Raw genomic sequence first — 14,794 nt, 5'->3', positions numbered from 1 at the left:
CAATTTAATAGGTCAAAATTTCAAAAAGTTGTTTTCAAAAGGACTAAACCAAAAGGAAGAGAAGCTCGTATCTCCAGCAACCTCAGTGCTTCTATTACAACCGCGCCAGATCCTCAAATCCTGAAACATTTGAGTGTGACTTAGGGAAAATTATCAAACCAGCAGAGACAAAGGCAAGCAAAAAAGATAAAGAGCAAACGGTTCAGATTTAATGTCTGAAAAGGGGCAATCGTAATTATTCAGGAGGTAAAGGGATGCTTCAGTCGAGCGTAAGGGACGTTTTGCAGCGTCTGCCCAACCCTCCGGCACGCTCACAGCCAGCTGCACACCACCAGCCTGGCCTCGGAGCCGGAGGAGCCGTCGCCCAGGCACAGCCAGCACCGCGGGAACCAGGAGCATCGCCTCTGAGTGCAGGAGCCCGTCTGCGCCAGCGAGGCAGGGGCTCCTTCTGCTCCTTCCCCTCTCACTGACTCTGAGATGTTCCCAGTAAGAGAGTCGTGAGGCCAGCGCTGAGCACCACGAGCGCAAATTCACAGCTGCTGCTGCAATGAGGAGGGAGATCAGGGCAGTGTGTGCAACACGCAGAAGAGATGGTGTGGATGTTGCTACAGCCAGTGAAATGCTGATATTTACTCACACCTTTTCTGCAAAAGATGGTGCAAAAACTGTACTAACATACAACAGTAGTTGCTTCTCCAGTCAGCCTTCTGCTGGGATACGAATTATGTCTGTATGTAGATCCCATTTTCAGTCACTACCTCAGCTGTGAACGTGCAGAACGGCTTGTGTCCCTAACAGCAGAGAAACACGGTCATCTTGTCCTACCTTTGTGAATGGAGGAGCAAAGCCCAGGAAGCCAGCCGAGCAGCCAGAGGAAAAAGGAAGAGAGGAGAACATACACATATACGTACTGGAGAACCTAAACATCACACCACCATTTCAGCTGCAAGCAGTAAACCAAAACCTGAGTCAGGAATGCACACTGGTGCACACAGGCCCAGGGTTACAGGGCACAGTGAAAGGGGTGAGGCACAAACAACCCAATAAACAGCCCAAAAAGCACACAAGAGGGCAGGAGGAGGATGAGGAGCACTGGCTGACACACGCCGACACCACTATTTGCATTCATTACACATTTATAACACGGTAGGAGAGAACCCTGGAGGTTCTTGCCCACCGCTTGCAGATCAAAGCGTGGCTGACGTGGCAGCCAGGACTCACTCCCCAAACCATTGTCTGGTATGCTGGGTATGGAAAATCTGTGAAAAGTCTCAACAAAACAGCAATTAGCAAAAACTTGCTGTATCATCCACTTTGTAACAATGCAGATGTAGATTCAACGTGATCATCAAATCACGTTGTTTGAAGTTTCTGTTCTTTTTAAGACTCCTTTGGCCAACTCTCCTGCCCTCCAGCCACATTACCTAGTTTATCGAAACAGTAAAATGGGTTTGGAGGTTTCAGATCAGGGATCCATTGGAAAATTCCTGAATGAAAGGCAATAGGTAAGTGTGGATGACTATTTTTAGAAAATATTTAAGTGAGCCCTAAATTAGTTTCTAAATCTGTCCTTACTAAAAGTTCGTAATAATGAACTGAGCCACCTCTGACAAAAGTGGAATTTTCCCCTTCGCTAGATTTGCTTCAAACTGCACATTTTTTGGAGGACACTGAGTAAAGTGTGTCAAGGGATTCTCTGCTCACTTGCTCTCTCCTTTGCTAGTGTTTGGGATTCACAAGGATAAAAAGCCCTGTGTGTGACTTTTTTTAAGGAATTTCTTCTTCTGGTAAACCCTAAAAACCAGCAACAATGGCGTTATCCTGCTGTATGGTCCAAAGGGCTTTACAGAGGTATTTGGTTCATAGAATGGTTTGGGCTGGAAGGGACCTCCCAGCCCACCCAGTGCCACCCCTGCCACGGGCAGGGACACCCTCCACTAGCCCAGCTTGCCCAAAGCCCCATCCAACCTGGCCTTGAACACTGCCAGGGAGCCAGGGGCAGCCACAGCTTCTCTGGGCACCCTGTGCCAGGGCCTCAGCACCCTCACAGGGAAGGATTTCTGCCTCACATCCCATCTCCATCTCCCCTCCCGCAGCTTCAGGCCATTCCCCTTGGCCTGTCACTCCCTGCCCTTGTACAGCATGGCGCCCTTTGCTGCACCGTTTTGCACCAGAGCTACGATGCAAAGAAAAGAATGGATTCCTAGAACCTATCATGCTGCCACGCAGGACTAGGAGACACACAGCATGGGATCCAGGTCTTCCCAGCTTCATTCCTGTGGTTCAGCACACGGATGGCAACACCAACGCCAAGTCAAGTCATACTCCCATAGGAAACCAGAAATACAGGCTTTTAACACACTGGCAATAAGAATGAATTATATTCCCATAAGGAACTGGAAATATGGGGTTTTAACATGCTGGCAATAAGCAAGCTACAAATAACTCAAGAAATTTACTGTTTTAATTTCAAAATTTCTGCAAAAACATGTTCCACTCCACTGCAACTGGAAACGCATGGTTCTACGGCTCAGGCTCTGCCACATCGAGCAGCAACATCAACTGAATGACACCATGGGAACTCCAGTGGCTTTTCCTACTCTTCCCTTACACACGCCCCAGTCCCTCATGTGACACAACGACAAAACAACTCACCGTATTTACAAGTGACTGAAAAAATTTTCCTCAAAAGTTGCTAATCCAAAGCACGTAACATTCTTTGCCGTGTACAAGCACGCAGTTCGTTTAGCGAGGCTGCCCCATTGCTAGTAATTCCATCCAAAGTCTCCCCTATCGCCTCAATAATGAAAGCAACTTTGCATTACCAGCAAATGCTCCTCGATGACTGCTTGCACCCGCAAATGCTGTCGAGGCTCTCTTGTTAGCTTGCCTCCTTCTTAGAGAAACCATGCCATACAATTTGAACTTGCTGGTGCCGCTATCAGTTTTACACTGATCATCATCACTTCATACATCCTCTACTTTTATTTTCCTCCACAATTTTATGGAGGAAACTTATCAAAAGGATTTTGAAAACGCAGGCAGATTAAGCCCACTCAGCCACCTCTGCCTGTCATTTTATTAGCCTTTTAGCAAGGTACCCAGCTATCATTTTCTCCTACAGGAACTACGTTAGCTTGACTGTACTAGTTTGTACTTAGCCAAATTTTGTACTGTTCTGATCTTAATCATACTGAATGAAAAAATGAAAGCAAGCAGTTTTGTTATTACTGTTATTATTATTTTTATTATTATTATTCACGGGACATTTGTTTGATAGTCAAAACCACATGTAAGAGCTTTTCGATAACCATGCCACCTCCATTTTCATTAATCATCTTAAAAGCAACAGTAAAAGTAGATGAACTCTGCAGTAAAAATTTTCTTCTACTTCCACAACGCACGTTAAGAATTTTTCCTCAGGCTGCCAGCTCTCCCCACCCTTGACAGTCACAGGTGACTGGCTTTACTTTGTGAAAATAGAAGTACCAGATGCCCAACTTCTGTGCTATTTGGAGTGAAAGATTACATGGCTGAACTGAAGCTTCTGTATTACAGAATTACATTGCACTTACGTATGCACAGAGAAGAAATGCATTTGAAGACGGGTATTACGCTGCCACATGCTGTTTCATTTTTGATCCACTGACTTAATATACACTGACTGCGTAGATTTAAGTAGTAACAATCTTTCATGACTACAGCGCCTGAAATCTCCCTAAGGCATCGGCCCGCAGCCCTTGCGGCGAGGACAACCTGTTGGCTGTGACTTACCACATCGCGTGCATGTACGTTGGAGGTAGACGAGGGCTGCTGACAGGGGTGCAGTTGTAAGATCTCATAATTCTTTCTGCCAAGAGAAAGTTACGGAACAAACTGGCCACGAGCAGGTCTTGCCTGAAGAGCTTCTGGAAAAGATCTGCCAAGAGATTGCACGGATTACTAGATGCCTATCTTTAACTTTAGTACCTCAGGTAATACGCAAAAATCATTTAAAACATAAAAATATGTTAATATTTTATTCCTCTAACAAGGAATCTACAACAGTTTTGCAGTGACATGATATGACAACTATTAAATAGAAATCTGCTCTCTGAGTTCCCTTAAAACATCGCAGTTACTCCCCATTAACAGAATTAAACACTTTCTTCCTCAGGTTGGTGTTTGCCTTTTCTGCATAAAATGCTTCTTTTGGTGTTTCACTTAAAGTCGGTCTCCCTAAGTTTTTGGAAATTTCTGAGGGAGAAAAGGACTTGTGTGTACTATTTAATCAAGAACTATTCATCTATTAACTGCCAGTTTGATGTGCTTGTGAGAAGCCAAAACGAGTCCTAAAAGACGGCAAATGTGCTCTCTTCAATAGAGGCCAAGAAGAATTTATGTTGTGCTGAGCATCAGAAAGAGCACGGTTGGAAAGCTGTTTACAGATTTGGCCATCCATGCTCCAGAAGAACTACTTCAGAGCAGAACAGAGGGAAAGAAATGGGATGAAGTTACTCATGGGAAACACAGAGTGCCGTACCAGCAAAGAGGAAAAACCTCTTTATTTATGATAGTAACAAAGGCTGGAAGAAAAATAGATTGCTCTTTACAAATACGGTAAGAAAGGAAATTATTCAAGCTAAAGCAATCATGTTAGCACTAGGAAAAAAACTTTCAGGTTACTGATGATCAGGTTGGTGAAATGCTTCTGGTAAAAAGAGCGAATTTAAAAAAATCAACTAGCCTTAAGATCCAGTCTGATCTGTTCTTTCAATATCAGGCTTTAATTTTCCCCTTATTTCAGGGTCTCATTTATCTCACTCGTCATCCTTCTCCTTTGAATAAGCAATGCTCGGGTCTGATGAAACTTTGATTTGCCTGCCCCAGTCTTACCTCTAGGCAAGACATTCCATGCAATGGTGTCTGTGATAGCAGTGAAGATCCAGTTCAGCTCTCCCAGGGGAGTTCTCCTGTCATTCAGTCTTCCAGGAATCCTACAAGCAGGGGGAAAAAACACAAGTACGTTTCCTATTAAAAAAACATATTTTTTGAGACGCATGCACACCTCTGAGCCTCAATCAAGCTTACAAAAGACAACAATTCCAGAACCTTAATTCTTAACCAAGAGTTGATGTTGCTAGACAAACTCTTCTTATCCAAAATCTATTACATTTGAATTTGTGGGCGAGATTAATTGCCAGATAAAGGCGGATAAACAAGGAATTGTCTATAGGTAACTGAGCGAATGGAAAACATCTGGGAAGACATCACAGATATGATGTGGATTTCTGACATGCAACGGAAATGCCTTTTTCTTCAAAAGTGCCACCCTGCTTCAGTCTATCCATTATTCACTTCTTGTTGAAATATTTAATAATAAACGCAATGTATATTACAAACTGTACGTTCACAATCCATAACACCCCTGTGTAAGAACTTCTGAGTGATCAGAAAAAAAACTATTATTATTTTTTAACAGTCAGAAAGCTGAGAACAGTTAGAAAACACTGTCTTTTTGTTAAAAACTGACAGTAACACACATGTGCCACAGCTCCGTGTTGCTGTGAAGTGCTGCCTGTTCGTGAAGAAACGTGGCCCAGTAAGACTCACCTCCTCGTTCCAGCTAGACTAGCTTTTAAGGCGAGACCAGAGCAGGCACGTGCCTGCTACAGACGGGGCGGCTGCTCGGTTTGAGGGGCATGTTTGCCGTTTCTTACACTGACACAGTTTTTCAGCCAGTAGGTTCTCTGAAAACTTGAATTAATGAATTTAGTCCTTAGCTGTCTACAGATTTGTTGCCATCAGTACTGCATGCAGGTGCCAATACAGTCTCTTGCTAAAAAAGTTACTGAGCATAACGAGCAGATTTTCTCAAACAGGAGACGTTTTCTGCAATTCTGAACTTTCCAATAAATACGGTGGCATCCATGGAAATCAGTAACTTGAATGTCAGTTCCTTAAGCTCATTTAACACATTGCCCCACAAAAACTCAACAGCAGAAGACATATTCTTTCCGAGTTCTACAAACCAGAGTGAAAAAGATCTCTGAAAAGCACCTTCCGATGAACAAACCAAAACGCTGCCGAATGCCGTGCTCTGGAGCCCTCCTATCGCAAAGTCGCAGCACGAACGGAGGCACCACGTTTTCCCCCCACCGGCTGTATGCAAGATTTGATGCTTGCCTACAACGGAGTATTGACTTAATCCAGGTTTCAGTGTAGTGGTAGTCAACACACGCTGCGTGTAGCCACTTAATCTCACCCAGTTGTGCCATGATAGCACCTACATGCCTAAAAAGTATAAAATAATAAACCACAATGGTTTTCATTCTATTGTGTTCTCTCCTCCCGTCCCCAAAGAGAAGGAAGTCCTTTTCCCCGCGGAGTCGGGGGCTGGCAGCGCAGCCTGCGAGGGAAGCAAACAGCAGGCACGGCCACCGCTGCCGCAAGCCGTTCTGCGACCCACGGCAGCCCGTGGCCTTCCTCCATCTGGGCAATGGCTGCAACTGGGAACGTCGTTTTTCAACCCTAGGAATATCAAAACCCTGTCAGCGATACATATCGGGAGGCTATTTGTGGTGCCTTAAGGCACTAAAAACGCTGAGGAGTCCAATTACTAATTTTATTAAATATTTTAAAGTAGAAAAAAGTGGCACTAATCAATATCAGGCATAGTAGCTTTCCAAACAGCGATCCACTGGCCCCTGCTCATATGCAGCACACACAGTGCAAGCAAGCAAAGGGTTTGGGGTTTTGTAAGATGGTACTTTAGATAGGACAAAATAACTCAAATCATGCAAAAATTTGGAATATTCATACAGACATCTCTGTCCTCAAACAAAGCAAAAGTGGAGGACCAACTGGTGATTCTACTGGGGATAATCCAGCTGCATGTTACATTAATAAACAAATGCTTTTAAGTGCATCCCTTAAAGCCAGAGGGTTATTACAGTATACACAAGTAGCATGGGACTGAAGTAACGCTTTGGTTTGTCACTGTGAAGGCCCTTCTGTGACTACATGTGTATATTTTGGCTATAAGATGACTTGCATTTAATAGAAAATTCTAATATCTGAGTTGTTAACCTCCTCTTTGAAAAGAGCTGGCATCAGTACACAGGTCCCTTAAATCTTGGATTCTGGGGTTTTACAGCAGTATGTTCGCTATGTTTTTCACAGTGGTACCTACAGATAAAAGGAACTCTGCTGTAAAATTTCCACGTGGCACGAAGGCTCATCTAGCAGTGAAAAACCGAAAGAAAACCCGAGCCCCTCCAAAGACAGGCCAGCTTGCGTAGGAGAGCCCTCGGCGTTTAGGGCTGGCGAGGGACGGCAGCCGAGCGCGGAACCTTACCACGAGAAGGTGGCACAGCAGCAGTGGGCAGAGAGGTGCCGGTGCCTTCTACTGCTGAGACCCACACTAGAATGTTTTGCCTAGTATTCACATTTTGGACTTCATTTACACTGCTAAAAACCAGGATGTACAAAATACAGACGATGCAAAAAAAGCTTAAAGAAAAAAAAAAAAAGAGATAGTGAATGAATGTCATACAGTGAGAAATTTAAGGGGGTCGTTCTCTCTACCCTTCCAAGGAACAACTTGAACATTGTGGATAAACACCGACAAGAGAAAAATCTTGGTGCCGACAAATACTTTACACAAGTGGAGAAAGAAGGAAGAGCACTTGACCATTAAAAGAAAGGGAAGCAATCCAATCTTCATCTTTCAAAGGTTCAAGGCATACACACTTCAGAGGAGCATGAGTTATTTGACTCTTCCGAGGAGTAACCCAGTGAGATTCTGCAGCCTCAGAGGCGCAGAAGGTCAGCACAGACAAAATAACGGTCTCCTGGGAGCTTAACGTTTATTATTATTCCAAGCATCAATACCCCAGGGCCGGCAGCCTGACCGAAGCACGCTGAGCGAAGCACATTGCTGTTCCACCAGGAATCTTGCTGCTCCAGGGTCCAGGATCTTGGCTGAACCAGGATCTTTCTTTGTAGACCAAAAAAAGTCACTCAAATTTATTTCACCCAGGAACTGAACAGAGATCTCGTACAGATTTGTCCACCTGTAATACGACGTGAGGTCCAAAGGAACTACAGGACCAACACACAACCTGATTTCCGCGACTGAAGAGACCAATTGACAGATAGTCTGCTGTGACTCAAAAATCAGCATACGCGGAACACTACTTAAAGGAAGAGAGGTGTCTTCATTACCTCTCAGCTTCTGCCTCCATCCTGATCAGCTTTCCTGAACACGCTTTCTAATGCTTATTTGCTTCTCATAAAAACAAGAAAAAAAAGAAGAAAAAACCCACCCCAAACCCACCTACCAACCAAGACCAAGAGACTCAGCCTGGGCTGTCCTATTACTGCTCAGACACTCAAACACACAAACACAACCTGGCACCCCCAAGCGCAGCTTTGTTCCCCTTGGGAAAGTGCCTGAGATAGGACGGGGAGGTTCCAGAAACATCCACCCAACCTGGTGAGACGTCCTACGGATTTAATCCTAACGCACCCAGCTTCCCTCCTGGAACAAGTCTTCAAATACAGAAAGTATCAAGACAAACTACACGAGGCAAGCGCTTTCTCTATGGCAACTTACTCTTCCGATATGTACAGCAGCATTAGTTCCGTGCAGGTTCTGATGAAGCATATTCTCTTGTATAAATACAGTTTCTAAACAAGCTAGAAATTAACATCTTATAAAAAATTCCTGTCTGTCTTGATATCAGAGGAAAAATATACATCTCTGAAACAGCGTTTGTTAACTGATCCCCCAGAGCGAGCAGAGGGAACACAAGGCCACACAACTGCTCTTGTGAGGATTTCACATAAATATTTGCATTGCAGAACACCCTCTGCAGCAAAATAGCAGCATTTCAGAAGTCAGAACGCTATTAATTAGAAACCAAAGCGATCCTCGCTGAGATTCCCTCGCAAGCCAAATGCTGAGCTTAAACCATTTGATGGCCACTTTCAAGCTTGTTTTCAGTGCAAAGAAACAGGGTGTTTCACGGTAGAGTTCGAATCTTTACACCAGATGGAGAGTTCTGCGCGCCGTTCACGCTCAACTCTCTTTGTTCAGCGCTGACTGGGAGCGATACGTACCTTACCGATGGTACTGAGCAGGAACGACAGCCTGAAATCCAAAGTTGCTGCTAGCAGCCCGACCTTGGGAACTCCTTGTGACTTGAATAATCTGCTTTCTTGGGGAACAAAGTATGCTTCCTATTTTTTGTATTTAAAGACTTAGCATAGTATAGGTTTTATTTTGGATTTTAAAACGCATGTGGTATTTTTCCACAAAATGACTGTCAGACTGACTGCAAGATTCATAGAAAATACAGCTACCTAGGAAGGACTGCAGTCAGGAAACAGAAATTAATAGGATGTCATTCTTACACCTTGCGTGGCATCAAGTGAGTTCATTTTCTCCCTGCCCTCACATATAGTCAGGAAGATACTAATTTTGTACTAGCTCCAGCATTGTGAAGATTAATGCTGCTCAGCGCTTTGAAAACCTATGCATTGGGTGTTAACGGTGAGGGCAGAGGCAGCGTGGGGAATAGCACCAGGCTGGAAGGCAATACGTTTCCAGAACTGCACAAAACCCGGCCAGAGCTTTCAGGTTTTGAACTAGAAAGCAGCCGTCAGAAGGGAATTGGCAGCAGGGCTGCGCTCTGTGCAGCTCTCAGGAATCAATTAAAGTTGGGACAGGCAGCACCATAAATCGCCAGATGAAAACAACCACGATGTGTTTCCTGTTCCTAGACAGGACTACTCAAACTCGCATCCCAGAAACTGGAGGAGTTTGTCATACTCCAACGATGAGCTGAGTGATCCGAGGAAGGGATTTTTAACACAGTATTACTCAATGACAGTTGATCTTAATCACCTTTGGGAATTCAAGTTTAGGCTTCCAAAGGCAACAGAAGAGTGACTTAACTCTCAGGTTGCCTTGGAGTATACTCTGATGACAGGGACAGCGAATCAGCCACCCATCGATGAAGCACATCAGACGCATTCCAGCTGCACTGAACCTCCCACCCGTTAGGAGAGCTGCACCACAGCACTGCAGCAAATAACCAGCAACGTGTGCCAGAGAGGCACAGGACAGGCAGTACAGCAACCTCCTATTTGTTTCTTCACACTTATAAAGATTTATTTGAAATAATCTTCTCTCAAAGAAGTAGAGGTCACTTTACTTTTGTCATTTTCGTAGAGTTCCACTACACAAACTTACTTAATGTCATTTTTCAGACAAAGTATTTTGGGACAAGTACATTTCCCTTGTACAATGTGCTCTTCCAAATCCATCCTGTGGCTATAAACTAAACTTCTTTTCGTTTCCATTTGGGCATGCATCTACATAACCAGAACGTCGCAAGGCTCCAGAAGGTATTTTTCCCCATGAGGAATATTGCTACCGTCGTGGTATTGCTTCTCCTGATGTCTGTCACATTATGCTTTGACAATCAGCGAGAGCCTCTGACAGTAAGGACAAAGCAGATCTCATTTGTAAAAACTACTTCTGAGGGAGGGGAAGAAAAGGGAAAAAGGGCAGGCTGTCTGAGCTGCTCGCTGCAATTTAACATCTCGGGACTCTGAATTGCTTCTTCCATCAACTTCCTGACAGACGCCTTTACAGAGACCTAAATCACGGCAGTCTATTGTGAAAAGTGAGGACTACAAAATGTCAGGGTCACTAAAGAGCTCGTGTTAGGTGTAACCATCAGCGTCCTTGTCAGAAATTTAGCAAAATCCCATGAATCACTTTAATTACAGGGGAAGCGTTTACTTCAAAGGAAGCCAGGTTTTCCCTTCAGAAGGGCTCCATCGTAACCTCTATTTTTGGACTATAATATATATAACATGGGGATATGCGATATCAGACTTAGACTTCAGAAAACAAGATGCTTTGGTACTGATGTATACCCACCAACATTCACAATAATTTTCATTTGGGAAAAGCAAATATGTATATTTCACTTTTCACTCTTTCAGGAAAAAAAGGGAGAGAGTATACCACGGAAAATGGTAACACAGTGAGGCAGGCAGGATATATGCTGTGGAAATCTCTTGCACTGGCAAGAGCTGCTTAGACAGCATCAACACAGTTAATGTGCTCAAAGACAACATGTCCTCGTCACAAAACAACATGAATGATCCAGGCGTGCTGTGACTGGGGTCCTGAAACCTTGGCAAACTACTTGAGAAAGACAAAATGTTTGAAGTTCTTAAATTATTTGTTCAAGAGTGCTGTAAAGCTTTGTACACTAGTGTTCAATCCTGTCATCTCTCTGTATAACGATATGAAAGAAGTGTTGCCATGAAAACCATCCTTTTGAGTATGATCTTCGCTTTGTATTTACAATAGGCTTTGCCTACACTAGAGACTGATACCCTGTAACAACGGTGATAAAATTAAACACTCCATTTCAATAAACCCAGATTTATTACGGAAGAGAAACTTCAGAATAACATCTTCAAAAGCAAAGTTTTTCCTCAAGTACCAACGAGCGCCAACAGGTAGCGTGGCGCAGCATCCCTGCTATACTACGGCTAATACTACTTACGGAAAGACCTTCTACTGAATTTTCTAGAATAAAATAAAGGAGCTGAAAGCTGCCTACCCTGGTTCTAGGGCAAACTAGGAATGATAGTTTTCCTGCTATAAAAAAAACCAAAACAAACCCAGGCTGCAGCATTTCAGAATTTGGACTGGCACAGGGTTGATGAAGAATCTGCAAAGACATCTTCACCTCTGGCAGCTGTGATGACACAGAGAGGCTACGGAGAGACCGTGGTCCTGTCAACATCAGAACTGTCGTTCTGCCTTCAACTGCCTTTAGTCACTCACCCAAGAGACAACAGTATTTGTCCCTGTCCAGCCCTGCTGAAAATAACCAAACTCTGTTCTTTTACCCAAACATCTTTCTCCATCAAGTTCGGAATCTTGCCGACTTCTGCCAAGCCCGAACGCCAGCAGCTCTGGCTGGACTTCCTCACACCAGGTAGCAGTGTATTTCAGAAGGCACATGGTATCTTGATGGAAATACAATTTCAGTTTAGCATTTGGCCTCATTTTCTAACCCAGTAATAAGAATTTTGTTTAGTTAAACACAAAGTCAGCAACTTGTTACCACACTTAGACGGCTTCGTCCTTCTGACTTTTTCAAACAAACCATCATTTCTAATGACTTTCCATATAACAAACTCTTCCAAGACCAATGCACTCACTTCAAAAAGTCAGCAAAAAGCTGCTGGTCACATTAAACTTTGAGGAGAGAGTGCTAAAGCAATACTCACTCCACCCTGAGCAGCGAACCCCTCGGTGTTCCCCCACTGCCCTGACGCACTCAGCCCAACCCGCTGCTCTTGGCCACCGGGGTCCGGTCCTGGGCGATGTTCACCTGGATCCCTCCAGCCACAACTGGCAGATGCCAGCCTGGCAGAGAAAATTTACTAAAAGGGACCGGAGTAGCTCGTATTTGCTACTGGGATCACCCAGGGAAAAAACAATTATGATACTAAGCAGCTGCTCTCCTTCGCCTGTCTTCCAATTTACCATCCTGAAGGCAACTGATGAGCTACGTTCCAAGAGCACGCACCAAAGGCATTTGTTCTGTTACAGTGTAATTTCTACTTTCTCTCCAATTACATTACTTTTGCTGTGTGGTATCTTGGGATTTTATTTTTCCTACTTCATCTTTAAATTGGCTCCTACTGAACCATTACTCATCAATAATCGATAGACATTAAAACATTAATAATTTCCAGTCTGTGACATTCAACAATACTTAAAGTGGAAACAAAATTAATTTTAGTATCAAATTTGTTATTTCTAGTGATTTTTATAAATGGATTCTGTGCTGGTAAATGACAGCCTAGAGATGGGTGCTCTGCTCTCAGAACGGCAGCAGCACACGCTGCCACAAGACGGATTTCTCCCACACTGCTCCTGCCTACGTGACTCAGAGCTGACATTCAGGAAAGGTCCCTTGTCACAAAACCCCGACAGCGAGGGACTAGGCTCCTTTCCAGTTGTGAAAGTGAACTGTGCTACCACACTCAGCCGGGTATTTGAAGAGACTGTCTTCCATGTGGCCCCAACAGAAGCATGAACAGCTCTCGGGTCACCGGGATTTTTGTTTAGAGATTTCCCTCCCTCTGCAGAATGGACCCAGGGAGAAATCCCAGGGAAGCAATGAACCGTTCCTGCTCTCCTGAGAACGGGATTTCAGGAGAGGGAGCCTAATGCGGCAACAGAGATCAAAGAATTTTTGTACATCTCTGATTCTTGGCGCCCAGCTTTGTACTCCCACCCTACACCAAGTTAAACCATTCCTGAGGATTTTTTCCAAAGTTTTTAAGAAGCAGAACGAAGCCTCAGGTCACTTCACTCGGGAGCCACACAACAAGTTGTGCCAGGACAGACGACAGAATGGCTCATGATCGGGCAGAAAAGACCAACCAAGGCAGCAGGAATGCCCGACGCTGATGCTGCCCCTGAAGAGACTCATGAGGCGGCAGCCAGACGTTCCCAAATTCCTAGCGCTCCACCAACATAGTTTTCCTTCCTTTTTTCTTTATGTTTTACTGTCTGGCTCCAGCAAAGATCTTTATTTCTGAACTAGGGATTATTTTGGCTTCATCTCAGCAGATCTGTAATATAAATGCACATCAGGATACACCACACGTTTATTCATCACGATGCTGGTTTAGCCTAGATAATTAGAAATCTGAGCCCTTCAAAGAAGGTGCAGCCTAATTTAGTCTCAAAGTCTGTGTCTTAATTGCAATATAAACTCTCTTCCCAGTTTTAAAGACAACTAAATTATAAATTACAATATACACACAGGCAATCCAGGAAGTATTCTGCGCCTATCTCGAGACTGTAATAAAAACCATGTGTTTTCTGTAATTGATATATGTAGCAGATTAAAATGATGAGGTTTAAATATCTGATATCCACAGGAACCTCCTTCTGGCACGCTCTCCATGAAGACAGCCTTTAAAGAACGCACATGCGCTGTGGTATTACCAACAAAAATCAAGAGTACTGAAGAAAATTCTTTTTTTGCCAGTCAACCATTATTTAAAGGGCATTTAACCCTCAGCAGCACATCCGAGTGTCAGTGAAGCCAATTCTTGAGCTACCTGGGTCAGACCTTCATTGACTCTCACCGTACGTTCTTTGATTAGCTACACTCTTGTAGCAATACGTTAATTGCAATTAACATGATGCAGTCATTGTTCCAGAACGCATTTATGCGCGGCCTGAGGTGATCTCAGTCCGTGCTGATGATGACCCCATCGGTTCAGGAAGAATTTCTGCTGTCCAACAGCCAGAGGCAGCCAAAACAACATTCCTTTCACTCTGCCCACTTAAACAGCAGTCAGGGAACTGCACGTCTTTCTACCGCTAAACAGCTTTTCACTTCAGGACCATCTAACCTGGTCATGCCAAAACCCCTGTTAGCACACCTCTGAGTACGCAGGCGAAGCAAGTTAACCCCTGGGCAGATGTCCTTCCTGCTTCTCATCCCCTCCAAACCAAAAGATAAACAAAATCCACCACGTTTTCACAATGGCTTTCAGAGAAAACAATATCCAGTGGCAGACCTTTTCCTAGACTGACGCATCTCTGCAAACCGCCCTAACGCTTCCTTTGATAGCCGGGGTCCTGTGTCTATTGTTTTAGTCGTAAACTGAAAAATTGTTTCTGTTTTGGTAAGATTAGTGCCTCTGAAATACAGCTTTATGAGAATCATTGCTTAGTGTCTCCAGCTGAGATGAG

The 14,794-nt window shown here is 44.0% G+C and overlaps 2 protein-coding genes across 5 annotated transcripts in view; one reads left to right on the top strand and one right to left on the bottom strand.

The window, feature by feature from the left end:
- NPTX1 (neuronal pentraxin 1) overlaps positions 1-14,794 on the top strand; it is a 193,396-nt gene that overhangs the window by 95,216 nt on the left and 83,386 nt on the right. The gene's annotated exons all lie outside the window — the stretch shown is intronic.
- The window catches only part of RPTOR (regulatory associated protein of MTOR complex 1), a 152,158-nt gene that overhangs the window by 73,964 nt on the left and 63,400 nt on the right, over positions 1-14,794 (bottom strand). For all 4 annotated transcript variants that reach the window (XM_054847001.1, XM_054847002.1, XM_054847004.1 and 1 more), the window contains exons 8-9: positions 4,876-4,976; positions 3,775-3,919 (exon numbers count right to left, since the gene is read on the bottom strand). In XM_054847001.1, the coding sequence (XP_054702976.1) occupies positions 3,775-3,919; positions 4,876-4,976 (246 nt within the window). The remainder of the gene's footprint in view (positions 1-3,774; positions 3,920-4,875; positions 4,977-14,794) is intronic.

This window comes from Grus americana, chromosome 18 (assembly GCF_028858705.1).
Source record: "Grus americana isolate bGruAme1 chromosome 18, bGruAme1.mat, whole genome shotgun sequence".
In the NCBI taxonomy this organism is placed as follows: domain Eukaryota; kingdom Metazoa; phylum Chordata; class Aves; order Gruiformes; family Gruidae; genus Grus; species Grus americana.
This window is presented reverse-complemented; position numbering and strand designations above follow the sequence as displayed.